The sequence below is a fragment of the Pelobates fuscus genome, chromosome 3 (assembly GCF_036172605.1).
Source record: "Pelobates fuscus isolate aPelFus1 chromosome 3, aPelFus1.pri, whole genome shotgun sequence".
Classification (NCBI taxonomy): Eukaryota; Metazoa; Chordata; class Amphibia; order Anura; family Pelobatidae; genus Pelobates; species Pelobates fuscus.
Window position 1 is genome coordinate 229,525,707 of NC_086319.1, and position 15,656 is coordinate 229,541,362.

Genomic DNA, 15,656 nt, shown 5'->3' on the forward strand with positions numbered 1-15,656 from the left:
GCAAACCCACTTTGAATCTTTTACATTGGAATATGCATGGTGGCATGCAGAGAGAGATTGACATGTGAAATATACACTGCTAAGCGCCGACAGTAGAGTTCTGATCACCAATGAAAAACTCTTCGCAAACCACTCCATACAACAAAACCTACAGGACAATAAAGTCTGAAATTACATGAGAGAAAACAGTTAAAACAATATAGTGTCTGAGGTTAACTGTCATTCCAAAACTGGCCACAACGACCATGGCCAACACCAATATCAGACACAGTACAAAAAGTGTAAAACAATCAAATTACGGTAACCAGAACACCACAGTTACATATGGTTAATATTTAAATTAAAAACATAAGATATTCTATAGAGAAATATTGAGGCAAACACTAAATGAATAAATTTAAAAAATACTGACTAAAAAGCAATAGTCATCTGAAGTAAAAAAAAACAACAGTGAAACAATAAAAATAATCAGAACAAAATTGTTAAATAATGATAATAATTAAAAAGAAATACCTAAATACACAAATTAGAAATATTGAAGCAACAAAGAAAAGAAGGGATTGGATTGCTGAGATTGTTATTCAGAGCCTGTACTGAGAGATGATTGGTGGGAGGCAGTGATGTCACCAACTGTACTTGGGCATTCTCTGCTTTTATACTATGGTTTGGATGTATTGTACTGTTTATCTCTTTTTTGCTATTGCGAGAATAAAAGAGGTAAGCATAATATGAGCCTCTGTTTTTTTGTATCCAAACTGTCAGTCAATTAATGCAAGACTTTAAACTACATGATCAAGGTTTAAACCATAGAAAACTGTCACATAAACATTTTTTAAATACAAAACAGCTGCCTATATTAGTTTAAGTTTGAACTTTGAAGACACATGTCAGAAAAACACATGGATTGTTGCATAAATGCATGACGATGGAAACATTTATAAGTGGATATGAAAGCCAGGGGAAAGCTGACAGCATTTTCTGCCCTTGAGCAAAATCAGGGCATGCCCCTTCATCTTGCAAAATATATATTATTTAGCAGACATTGCAAATAACACCAGTAGAATACAAAAAAAAAAAAAGATTGTCACATGGCTAGCAACTATATAAATTAGATATTAACTGTTATAATATATTTGTTATTAATATACATTTGCTTGCCTTGCCCTTTGGACAATTATTATGATATTCCAACTAGAACATGTAATTTTAAAAAGGGATGTTTTTTCACATTATAAGGAGCTCTGAATCATCTTTGCATATTTGTGTGTTTTTTTTTTTTTTGTGTATGAACCATAATATTAAATAGCTGTACATTCTAAGTGGATCATGATAATATGACTTTAAAAACATTTGCAAATAGCAACAGTACAAGTGTATATTAACTACAATTCCCATGATACCCAGGCAATATTACATCTGGCTGGGTCTCATGAAAAATATGTATCCCAACCAGCTGCTTAGATGATTATAAACGGCAATTCCCATGAAACTCACCCAGTATTATGAATTACCTGTGCATCAAGGGAATATATTTTACAAACATTTTCTAACATTAGACTGTGCGTGTGTGAAATTTCAGAATTAATTTAGTAAGTGTTTGTGTGTGTGAAGTTTTAGAATGCATTTAGTACGTATGTGTGTCTGTGTGTCTGTTTGTATGAAATTTCAGAATGTATTTAGTACGTATTTGTGTGTGTGTGTGAAATTTCAGAAGGCATTTGGTATGTGTGTGTGAAATTTCAGAATTTAGTACATATGTGTGTGTGAAGTTTTAGAATGCATTTAGTACGTGTGTGTGTGTTTGAGTGACATTTCAGAATACATTTAGTATGTGTGTGTGTGTGTGTGTGTGAAATTTCAGAATGCATTTAGTACGTACAGTCTTTTCTTTTGCTGCTTCATTCTCAACAGGATGACTTGTCTCAGCTTTCTTTTTTTCTCCATATGTTCGTTCATTTACTTCCTTAAGCACAGTTGCTGTAAGGTCAATTGTCAAATCCTGTTTTGGCCAGATCTTTTCTTCAGATGGTATAATCTCTGTTTTCCTTTCTTTTGATTCAAACATATCACTTAGAAAATCATGTTTAGACTCTTTTATAGAGGACACTTCTTCATCTTGTGGGAACACTGTTTTCTTTACTTCTGCAAGTAAGCTTGCTGGGAGTGAGTCTTGTTTGAATTTTTCTTGGTAAATATTTTCTTTTGACACATCAACTTTTCCATCTGATATTTTTAGAGCATCTTTCTTTAATGCTTGATCATTTGATATTTTGTTTGCTTTGTGAGGTGAGGTTGTAACTTTATATGCTTGAGTTTGTTGTTCTAAAGGAATAGGATGCTTTGGTGAAGACTTAGATTGCAATCCTAATGGAGGTGGCATCTTGCTTATATCCCCAAGTTGACCTGCCATTGCTCTTTGAGTCTGACAGTTCAAACAAAGCCATTCTACAACCTGCACGAGAGAGTAGGAGACATATAAATATTAATTCTCTTAACTAGCTTTTTTATACACATTTCAATAAATAAAACATATTTTATTGCAATAAAGCCAAAGCAATAACAAACAAATTTGTGAAAACACAGAGTACAGCTATTTTGTGTTTTGCTTTGATTTCTTGTATTAATACTTCTTTTTCTATTACCAGTTACAGCATATTTCATATGGTAAAATACAATTTATACATAATTAGTTGATTTTTTTTGTATGTAGTACAGTTTGACAATACAAATGCTTAGTAATTCCCAAGCCACATTTGTGAATAACGACAGGTCATATAATCCAAACTTTGAAGATCGTATAGTTGCACATTAACTTACAATTTTCTATTTTGTGGAACCATTGCTAATTTTCCATTTGTGAACATCTGATATTCATGCTCACATTGATTTTTCAATGAATATTATATTTACTTTCTCTGAAAAAGGGCATCCATAATGAAAAAAAAGAATCAAAATAGGCATACATGAAATAAGGAGAAAAATTGATTATGTCAGTATTTTACCATCCTACTATATATATATATATATATATATATATATTGATTATGTAAGTATTTTACCATCCTACTATATATATTTTACCATCCTACTATATATATATATATATATATATATATATATATATATATATATATATATATATATATATATATATATATATATATATATATATAGTAGGATGGTAAAATACTTACATAATTTTTCTCCTTATTCAATTTTTCTCCTTATTTCATGTATGCCTATTTTGATTCTTTTTTTTCATTATGGATGCCTTTTTTCAGAGAAAGTAAATATAATATTCATTGAAAAATCAATGTGAGCATATATATATATATAATTCAGGTTGTTCTGAGAATTTAATTTACTAGTTCAATAAAAGCTTTATCTCCACTGGGCAAGCACAATTTAATTTATTAATAACTGAATATGTAAAATTATAATAACATTTTCAATTAAATACCAACCACATAGCTAATAGTCTCCTACTACTCTAGCAACATCTTTACATAGATCTCTTTAAAGAGAATATCTGTTATCAGTAACAGTTCTCCTTTGTGTGCAACTTATTTTAAATGGCAGCTTGATTAGCAAGTTTAATTAAAATAATTAATACTTAGGATTTTTGACCTTGCTCTGGTAAAAAAAAAAAGAAAAAGTTTAAAAAAAGTCTGACCCTGATCTGATGTTAAAGGGATACTCCAAACACCTAATGACTTTAGCATGCTGAAATTCACCTTTTTTTTTTTTTCATTTTACAAAAAGTGCAGATTTCAATAGAAATTGGCACTTTTATCGATTAACCTTGTGTATCAAATGTGGATTTATTTAGTTGTTCTAAAATCCCAATAAAACATGATTTTATAGAAAACTGGTCAATACGTTATCCCTGGATTCTAACAAAGGTGATAGCAACTCCAAGCAAATTGCAGTGCAGTATTTTTATATACAGTGTGTGTCTGTATATATATATATTTGTGCTCGGGACAACAAAAGCCATATCTTGTTATTGATATATTACCATATATGTGGAGATATGCAACATTTGGTTGTGGTGTGCCTAAAACCGACATATCGGTAGGCCTGTAAATAAAGTGGGCCCATCTAAGCAGGTAATTAAAATAAATAAAATAAAATAAATTAAAAAATAAATAAATAAAAGGGGGAGTGGTGGGAGGGACACAAACTGTGCAATACAGAGGCAGAGTCTGGAGAGGATAGAGGAGTTCTTCCCACAACTTCAGGCTCTGCCTTTATATTTGTGCTTGGGACAACAAAAGCCGAATCTTGTTATTGATACATTACCATACATGTGGAGATATCCAACATTTGGTTGTGGTGTAGGCCTGTAAATAAAGTGGGCAAAAAGGATGCATGCCAAAATAATTTATTCAATTAACAAACATCAACATTATTACAACATAGAATGTCGAGGATAAGAAAGTTTGTTTGTTTAGATATAGTGAAAGGATGTGATGTTGTAACCCTATGAGAGAAGGTGTAATTGTGTTATAAGATAGTTTTAATTTAAGGTGGCTAAGGGAAGTGAAGGCCCCAAAAGATTCCATGGAGAAAATGTCTACCACAGAAAATTCCTTAGTAAATCTAACGAAAATGTTGAAAGCCCTTTGTATGACTATGTCTTGTGTTGTCAGATAGAGTGCAATGTGACAGTACTCTGCCGTGCCAGGAATTGGCCTAATCCATGATAAGGTCTTGAAATTGAGCGTCTGGAGTTGCTATTGGTGAGGCATTGGGGTATAGTTGGAGGAATATCAGAAAATGAAAGTGAGATAAATGGTCAGCTGCCATGTTATGAATACCAGGAACATGTGTACACAAGAGAAAGAATTGACCAGTTGCCGCTAACCAAGTTAAATGTCTAGCAAATATCATGATAATGAGAGAAAGGGAATGGCCTTTATTAATTATATGACATGCCGCCTGATTATCAGAAAACACTGTACAGTTTGGCCAGACAAGAAATGTCCCCAGGCACAATAGGATAGAGTTCTAACAATGCTGAAGATTAAAAAGGCTTGCAATGCTTATGTTTCGGGAGGCCAACAGCCCCACCGCCATTGGTCACCACAAATTGCTGCAAAGTTAGTGGAAGTTGCTGTATCCGACCAGAGCATTGGGGAACTGTCGGAAATAGGAGGTAAGAATAAAGATTTTCCATTCCAGTTGAGATAGGAATTCTGCCACATCCGCAAATCTGATGTGGCCTGGAAGTCAAGAAAAACCCTACTCTCTTTGGAGGGAAGACATGGTAATAAACAGAGAAGCCTTGAAATCAATTACCTGCCCTGATGGATGATTCTCATGGCAAAATTCAACGATCCGAGCAATGACTATAATTCCTAACTACAACAGGAACCTAGTTGTAAGTAACCATCAATACCTGCTAGGATGCGTTCAATTATTATCCAAAGGCAGGCTGGATTCCATAGCTACTGAGTTGAGTTGAATACAAAGAAACTGACTATAGTGTTGGGACCTTCTGTTTTGGAAAGAGAAACTAGGACACCTAAACACTCAAACAGCTGTATGGTGTCCTATAGACTATGTGGCAGATTAGCATTACACTCAATGGTGAGAAAATTGTCTAATTAGTGAAGTACTGATGGACATCTACATGGGTTAAACAGTAATCAGCATAAGGCATTGGCATAAGTATCAACAAAAAAATTATATATTTTTTGGCTACTTTTTGAACCAACCATGGAGATGCCACAGAGAAGGTGATTTGAGAGTAATTTCAATGCATTAATAATGTTGGTCTTATTCAACCAGGCCCCAACACCGGCTTACATTATCGCTTGAACGGCATTGTCTACCGTGGCATAATGTAGAGAGTATTCTTCAGATGGGATTAAAGAATTTAACCCCTACTGTATTTGTCCACCAATTAGAAAAGGGAGGTGAGGGAACAGGGTCTAAAATAAACCCTTGATGCAGTTTGTGTTGTAAAAGTGTGTCTACTGAAATTGGGTCATTGATAGCTGACTGCAAGTTTTATATTACACAAAACCAGTAGGTAAGGCCAAAATGCCATTGTGGAAACCGTCAGAAACCCTTAAACCAAAAATTATAATTCTAAGTCTAAAGGACTGATTGAAACAGGCAGCTCCCATATAAGCTAATGGGCGAACGTACCTGTATGACCTAAATTTGAATTCAGGTTTGAAAGGTTTGAAAGGTTCAGTAGTTAGAAGTGCACCTAAAGGTGTGTGGAAGGGATAATCATGTCTGAGTCAGCAAATGAAACCGTAACACAACAATATCTCAAGGAGTAACGGGTATAACTGGGCAATTAGACAGAACCAATCTGGAGGCTTCAGATTTCTCAGCACATGACCTAATACATATGAGAAATTGTAGAATGAAAGAATGTGAAAGTCTTAATTCCTAGGCTCAACAAGCTACAAAAAAGATAATGACTATACAACTACCCACCTATCATATAGTAGTAGACGATATGTGACCAACGTTAGCGCGACAACCTCAAGAGTCTACAATAATATAACAAGACATTCTGTGAGACATTATATGTGAGTCTGTGTAGTGACAACAGATAACATGACTTATACCCAGACAACTTCAGTGGTCTAAAGTAAGTTCTGTAACAACTATATCAGTTTAAGCGTATTTACCATGTGACAAGTCAAAATACATGCCTTCAAATAAAAACTAGTTAGGCTCAGAATCACCAACAACTTAATTGTTGTAAAGACCACAGTGTCATTTAAGACATTTTACAACAACCATCTCGTGTTGCTACAGTGATACTTAAAACTTATATATGACTGTAAATAATATACAAGTAGAGGTAGCATAAAACCATCAGTGCTAGGGAAAACATTCTGTATATTCAAGTCATATATGCAGTACCTAAAGAATTGAAGAAGGGAGATTATCTGAAGCAAGTTTGATTATAACTAAAATAAAAGTGATTTGCTATACGGCCATTAGAGTGACCTTGTATAGTTTTAAGTAACCAAGTAACCGGGGAGTTTGTATAGCATAGCAGGAAGGGGGGGGGAGGAGGATGGTGGAAAACCAACAATAAACATGCAGAGAGTCAGACTCATAACTAAATACATATATAACCCTCCTAATTATCAATACCAGAAGCTCTTTAAATAGCTGAACTTAAATGTTGTCAACTGAGCCAGTGCAGGCTTGTAATAGGAACCGTGTAGCTGTTGTAACGAGCAGCTGTATTACTTATTTTTGAATCATGTTAAGTAAGCAGGGATTCTGGGTCCATGAATGCTGCTACTCCAGATATTAGTAAACCTTCATGCCACTCTTACATAGTCTGACCATAACATCCATGCAACAGTGGCCTGTGGCTTCCCAAGTACCTAATGAGCAACCCAGGGACACAAGCGGACATTTACTGGACAGTGGAGAGCAATGGGAGCATTTAACTTAAAAAGCGTCATACTGAGTTAGTATATACCGCATGATATTGCATGATTACAGTAAACAAGCCAATGTGAGTGAAGCTGAAGTTTTGCTTATTTAAAAATGCTATATTTCCCCACAGAAAGAGTTGCGGAAATTGGCACAGAATGCCAATACTTTTAGTAATATATAGCCTGCCTCAAGCAGGACCTGGTACAGGGACTCAGGACATGAGCAGTGAAGTACTTGCCTTGCCGAGGTAAGTTTGAATAACAACAGCCCAAAAACATGGGAAAAAACGGTATTCAAGTGCCGGTGATTAATGACGCGACTGGACAAGCCTTGCCGGGACTCCTGCTACTGCCAGCTGACAGTAGGAAGTGAAGGCTGGATCAATAAGCAGCTGGAGCTGGGAGGTAGGTAGGACGCTTCACAAGAACTCGAACCCACACAAACTGTGCGATACAGAGGCAGAGTCTGGAGAGGATAGAGGAGTTCTTATATCTGCATTAGCCCCTCCCTAAACTCCAGGCCCCGCCTTTACACACACATATATATATATATATATGTATTGTAGATTGGGTTAGCCACATTAGTCCAGTACACAAGATGCCAAAATACCAGAGTATTGCACTTTGCAACAATACCTTTTTTTTATTTAGCTGTCAAGGAAAACTCTACTGCAAAACTCTGGTATTTTGGCATCTTTTATATATATGTAGATAGATAGATAGATAGATATATAGATAGATAGATATTGGTATATATATAAGACAAAGTTTATGTACACCTATGCATGTATCTATGGTTATACGTATTAGAATTGTAAAATGTATACCTTTATAGCAAATAATCCTATTACAGAGTGATTGTGAAAAAAACCTCATTGGAAAACTGGTATTGAGAACGGACTATTTCTTCTAAACCCTAACATATATACACTAGTTTGGAATACCCATGGAGATGATTTGAAAGAGTATGTTTGGTTGCACACTGACTTAGTTATAACTTATAAATACTAAATTATATTTTATGGGGGGCGGGGCCGGTCCGCCATGCTGGTCGGTCGCAAGTTGGATGAGCTCCTGCCTGTTTCCCACCTAACGAACAAAAATTAAACGGAAAACCTGCCTAAATTCACTGGAAAATCTGCCAGCTGTCTCACGACGACAAACTTCCTACTCTGAAGACCTCAGATCCGACAGATGAGCACCCCAGCGGGGAGATCGTGTGCCCGGGGCCTGCGGCCTGCTGAAGCGGGGAGCGGGGTGGGCGGCCGCCGTCCCGCTCGACCGCTGAGAGTCTGGTGTGGATCCCGGGCGGATTGTTTCACTGGCCTTGTCACCCCCCCCTATGGACCGGTGGGGGTTATCCCGGTCCCCGATGGCCCTGCACGACCACCCTCATGGCCCTCGGCAGCTCAACAAAGCTCCTCCACTTCAAGCGAAGTCCCTAACAAGATGGCGGTGGGGCCTACGTCGCTCCCGCCATCCACAACACACGATGGAAACAATAACACTGTGGCGGAGTGTATACTCACCCGAATTGAGAATAGCTTTCAACGCTTCTGGGCACTACTGGAACAGCGCATGACCTCAAATCCAGTCCAAGCAGAAAAGGAGAGGACAGGAGATGGGCTGGGGACGGAGCGACTGCTCCCGGGCGCTCCTACTTACCTACCCAGGCTGAGGGCCCAAAGGAGAAAGCCCTTAAAGCATCGCCCACCTCGCAGGAAGACCGCCCGCCGCTGGCGGCGGATGACCAACTGGGTCTCCCACTGCACCCGATACGGGAAAGCCTCGGACTCTTGTAGCCACCGAGCCTGTGGTTTAATGATGCAGCCCTCTCTAAAGGCCTGGGGCCGGAGGAAGATCCCGATCCGCATGCAGCGCTCTGCCACCTCCCGTGACCTGAAGGCTCCTGCAGCCACTCTGCCGAGAATAGGCATTGGATGACATGGACTGGTCTCCCAGCCGTGGGATTACACAGAAGTTGGCATCACTGTCATGTATATCCTGCCCGCGGCAGTTTACAGCTTGCCTCTGACTCTCTCGATACAGTTCTGTGTCATACTTAATTTTGGTGCAGGAGTTTGCTTGAATTCCTTGAGGTTACACACTGCTTTCATTTTTTAGTTCAAAGTTTTCAATGTTTAGACCACTGTCTAGCTAAAGCATGCCAATATATGTCGCAGTTGAGTGTAACATAAAGTTTAAATATCGTCACATGTTCAGCTGCCTATTACCTAAAAATGTGAAGCTAACTAGTGCATTTACTCAGCATGTTTTCTTCCACGCATTGTTTTTTTTTTTTTATTATTTTTATTAGTACATACTGTATAACTCGTTTAAGCCCTGGTACTAATGAGAAGTCTGATGATACAGCGACATGTTAAAGCGTCACATGTTAAAGCGAAACATACTTAAGCGACACGTGTTAAAGCAACACATACTTAAGCGACACAAGTTACAGCGACTTATGTTAAAGCGACTAATGTTAAAGCGACTAATGTTAAAGCGACTAATGTTAAAGCGACTAATGTTAAAGCGACTAATGTTAAAGCGACTAATGTTAAAGCGACTAATGTTAAAGCGACTAATGTTAAAGCGACTAATGTTAAAGCGACTATTGTTAAAGCGACTATTGTTAAAGCGACTATTGTTAAAGCGACTAATGTTAACTTGGACATAGGATATGTCATTCTTACTAACCCTTATTTGCTACGGTTTTGCATAAACTCACACTCATACTTTACTTTAAAAAAAAAAAAAAAAAAGAGGCAATGCTAATCTGGAAATGTGACACAATACTGTTGTATTTATCCGAAGCTGTAACCTATTAGAACATTATCCTTGTTTTCTCTTATGTAACCTATCCCATATGCCTTCAATAAAAAAACAGATTGACAGAAAAAAAAAAAAAAATAAAAAAAAAAAAAAAAAAAATTATATTTTATAAACGCTCACAGTTGCCATATAGAATTTGTTTATGGCAACTAAATTAGTATACAGAAAACAATTGCATAAAAAAACAAGTATACTCAGAAATGGAGATCACATAGTTTATGCAAGGCTGGACTTAAAACAAGTAAGCCTGAAAGTAACTTTCCAGAATTGTAAATTGCACCAAGAGGGCTTCATCCACTCCAGAGCTGTGTATGTGTACCTAACAAGAGGGCTTCATCCAGAGCTGTGTATGTGTACCTAACCAGATAACTTCATCCAGAGATGTCTATGTGTACCTAACAAGAGGGCTTCATCCAGAGCTGTGTATGTGTACCTAAAAAGAGGGCTTCACCCAGAGCTGTCTATGTGTACCTAACAAGAGGGCTTCATCCAGAGCTATGTATGTCTACCTAACAAGAGGGCTTCATCCAGAGCTGTGTATGTCTACCTAACAAGAGGGCTTCATCCAGAGCTGTGTGTGTGTACCCAATAAGAGGGCTTCACCCAGAGCTGTCTATGTGTACCTAACAAGAGGGCTTCATCCAGAGCTGTGTATGTGTACCTAACAAGAGGGCTTCATCCAGAGCTGTGTATGTGTACCTAACAAGAGGGCTTCATCCAGAGCTGTGTATGTGTACCTAACCAGAGAACTTAATCCAGAGCTGTGTATGTGTACCTAACAAGAGGGCTTCACCCAGAGCTGTCTATGTGTACCTAACAAGAGGGCTTCATCCAGAGCTATGTATGTGTACCTAACAAGAGGGCTTCATCCAGAGCTGTGTATGTGTACCTAACCAGAGAACTTAATCCAGAGCTGTGTATGTGTACCTAACAAGAGGGCTTCACCCAGAGCTGTCTATGTGTACCTAACAAGAGGGCTTCATCCAGAGCTATGTATGTGTACCTAACAAGAGGGCTTCATCCAGAGCTGTGTATGTGTACCTAACCAGAGAACTTAATCCAGAGCTGTGTATGTGTACCTAACAAGAGGGCTTCACCCAGAGCTGTCTATGTGTACCTAACAAGAGGGCTTCATCCAGAGCTATGTATGTGTACCTAACAAGAGGGCTTCATACAGAGCTGTGTGTGTGTACCCAATAAGAGGGCTTCACCCAGAGCTGTCTATGTGTACCTAACAAGAGGGCTTCATCCAGAGCTGTGTATGTGTACCTAACAAGAGGGCTTCATCCAGAGCTGTGTATGTGTACCTAACAAGAGGGCTTCATCCAGAGCTGTGTATGTGTACCTAACCAGATAACTTAATCCCGAGCTGTGTATGTGTACCTAACAAGAGGGCTTCACCCAGAGCTGTCTATGTGTACCTAACAAGATGGCTTCATCCAGAGCTATGTATGTGTACCTAACAAGAGGGCTTCATCCAGAGCTGTGTGTGTGTACCCAATAAGAGGGCTTCACCCAGAGCTGTCTATGTGTACCTAACAAGAGGGCTTCATCCAGAGCTATGTATGTGTACCTAACAAGAGGGCTTCATCCAGAGCTGTGTGTGTGTACCCAATAAGAGGGCTTCACCCAAAGCTGTCTATGTGTACCTAACAAGAGGGCTTCACCCAGATCTGTCTATGTGTACCCAACAAGAGGGATTCACCCAGATCTGTCTATGTGTACCCAACAAGAGGGCTTCACCCAGATCTGTCTATTTGTACCTAACAAGAGCGCTTCATCCAGAGCTGTGTATGTGTACCTAACAAGAGGACTTCATCCAGAGCTGTATGTGCCAGCTCTAAGGACCACGGACATTTTACATCAAGGAGAAACTGAACCAAAATGATAGTATTTCTTATTTGTTATAATTGTTACTTCTACACTTATCATTGCATTGGAAAAAAAAAATATGTTGATAATATTGTTTAGATACTGTTATTATTAGTAAAGTAATACAGATCACAACTGCTCTTGCATTTCTTACCACATAATCGACTATCTTATATATCCTTTGTATATCAAGATACAGTATCTCACAAAAGTGAGTACACCCCTCACATTTTTGCAAATAGTTTATTATATGTTTTCACTTTTGTTGCCAACGGTTTATACATTAACCCCTTAAGACCGCAGCCAAATGTACAAGTTGTGATCCAAAAAAAACGTAAACAAAACCTGGCATTTGCGCTATATGTCTGTCCAACCGTAATTCACCTCTTTCATATTAAATGCACCTACACTTATTATATATAATTTTATTCAGGGGAAACAGGGCTTTCGTTTAACATCAAATATTTAGGTATGGAACATAATTTAATATGAAAAAAAATATTTAAAAAAATGGGAGAAAATAAGAATTTTTTTATTTTTTTTAGTTCTACATGACATTTTAACTGTCAATGTCAAAATACTGTTTGCTTTTACTGCAATACAATACACATATTTGTATTCAGCGATGTCTCACGTGTAAAACAGTACCCCCTATGTACAGGTTTTACGGTGTTTTGGGAAGTTACAGGGTCAAATATAGCGTGTTACATATTTATTTTTTTCATTTTTTTCACATTGAAATTCGCCAGATTGGTTACGTTGCCTTTGAGACCATATGGTAGCCCAGGAATAAGAATTACCCCCATGATGGCATACCATTTGCAAAAGTAGACAACCCAAGGTATTGCAAATGGAGTATGTCCAGTCCTTTTTAGTAGGCACTTGGTCACAAACACTGGCCAAAGTTAGTGTTAATATTTGAAAATGCAAAAAACAAATTTGAAAGCAAATTTTGGCCAGTGTTTGTGACTAAGTGGCTACTAAAAGAACTGAACATACCCTATTTGCAATACCCTGGGATGTCTACTATTGCAAATGGTATGATTTTAATGTGAAAAAACTGAAATGCAAACCTTATATTTGACTCTGTAACTTTTGAAAACACCATAAAACCTGTACATGAGGGGTACTGTTATACTCAGGAGACTTCGCTGAACACAAATATTAGTGTTTCAAAACAGTAAAACGTATCACAACAATTATATCGTCAGTGTAAGTGCCATTTGTGTGTGAAAAATGCAAACAATGTCACTGTCACTGATGATATTGTCGTTGTAATATAGTTTACTGTTTTGAAACACTAATGTTTTTGTTCAGCGAAGTCTTCCGAGTAAAACAGTACCCCCCATGTATAGGTTTTATGGTGTCTTGGAAAGTTACAGGGTTAAATATAGTGCTAGCAAATTAAATTCCCTGAACTTTTGGCCTGGGTTGTCAGGCAGGTCCTGCAAATTGGAATTAATCAAATGACCTAATTATGTAAAATTATTACATAAATATATACATAGAAGTATTATTATATATATGTATATATATATATATATATATGTGTGTGTGTGTGTGTGTGTGTGTGTATATATATATATGTGTATATATATATGTATATAATTTTTTACATTTTTTATTTATATATAGGTATATATATATAGTGATATATACGTATATACTTATGTATATAGATATATATATATATATATATATTATTTCGTTCTACATGTATTTTGATATCAATATATATATATATATATATATATATATATATATATATATATATATATTACTTTTAAAATACAGTTAGAACGAAATTCCGCATGTTTATATATTTTTTATCTGTTTATTTTTTATACATTTTTTTTTTATTTTTTAACGGATTTATATATTTATTTATTTTTTATTATATATAAATATATAAAATGAAAATTATATATATATTTAATCAATATCATTGTACGTGTATTTTGATATTAATATATATATATATATATAAGTATGTATATATTAATATTAAAATACACGTAGACAGTGTATGTATATTTATGTGTATGTGTGTACATGTGTATATATATATATATATATATATATATATACTTAGATCATATACATAATAAATATATATATATGATCTAAGTATATATAATCTTATTTTTACACTGTTTTAACATTTTATTTTATTTTTCAGACAGCACAGTAATGACAGGTACTCCCCCTGCTGGCATTGACATGGACGGATGCAAGGACCTCGCGATCACATGGCCTGGGAGGCCGAAGAGGTAAGTCCCAGGTAAGTCCCCCATACCGTGATCGCCGGCGTGGGATCGCCGGCGACCGGGTAAGTAGAAAAGATCGCAGGGTGTTCTATGCCGCCCTGCAGCGTTTAGAGCCACCAAAATGGGGACGGCATAGAACGCCCTGCGGTCTTAAGGGGTTAATGACTATGTGTTGAGTTATTTTGAGGGGACAGCATATTTACACTGTTATACAGGCTGTACACTTACTACTTTACATTATAGTAGAGTGTCATTTCTTCAGTGTTGTCACATGAAAAGATATAATAAAATATTTACAAAAATGTGTGGGGTGTACTCACTTTTGTGAGATATTGTATATAGATTAAATTCATTTTGCAATCCAATTCAACAAATCTGAATCACAAAGAAGCTGTATTATGCAAATACTGCTATTTTCAAATATGCCAACCTTTTGAAATTGCTATGAAATTCTTCTCAGAAAATTCATCAAGCATATATTTATTCAGGTATGCAATTATAAAAAGTCTAAAAATAGACTATACCGGAAAAATGTAAGTTGGAAGAAGAATGAAAAAAGGCAGCCGGAACAATAAATGTTAGAAGAATCATGACCTTTAGAATGTGAGTTAGCAGTACAATCTTTCATTGTTTCAATACTATTCAACCAGTGAGATGTAACATTTTTTTTTTTTAAATAACAAATTCTGTATTTTATAGACCATAGAATGAAATCTGTGTTTTACATAAACTGCTCAAAATAAATATACAAACATATACATAGCAATCACAATATTGCTAAATAAAGCAGAAAATATATCTAACTAAATATATACAAATATGAGCGTTTACGTGTAGTATAAGGGTTAGTGTTAATGTACGGGTAGTATAATTATTAATGGCTCGTGTTATGGTAGTTTAGGGGGTTTATTGTTTTTGGTAGTGTAGTGTTAGTGTTGTGCACAGGTTATGTTTCGTGTAACATATGGGTTAATGTTTAGTGATAGTGTAGTGCAGGGTTTAATGTGTAGTGTGTTATGGTAGTGTAGGGGGTTATGGCAAATATTTTACCATAAAGATGTCACTGACAAATACATGATCCATTGCTACTTTAAATTAGTGTTAGTAACAGTTCCTGGTGGTACTTAGTTGTGCCACCCCCATGAAAATGGCAAATAGGGCCTCTCAGTCCTTTCACTAATCTCAAGTAGACCAGCCAGCACATGTATGTTCCAGGTGTTTCCTGCACAGAGTATAATCATAACACTATTAACTTATACAT

At 36.4% G+C, this 15,656-nt stretch overlaps 1 protein-coding gene across 5 annotated transcripts in view; it reads right to left on the minus strand.

The window, feature by feature from the left end:
* The window catches only part of PCLO (piccolo presynaptic cytomatrix protein), a 378,876-nt gene that overhangs the window by 148,922 nt on the left and 214,298 nt on the right, over window positions 1–15,656 (minus strand). For all 5 annotated transcript variants that reach the window (XM_063448187.1, XM_063448188.1, XM_063448185.1 and 2 more), the window contains exon 4: window positions 1,880–2,452. In XM_063448187.1, coding sequence (XP_063304257.1) covers window positions 1,880–2,452 — 573 coding nt within the window. The remainder of the gene's footprint in view (window positions 1–1,879; window positions 2,453–15,656) is intronic.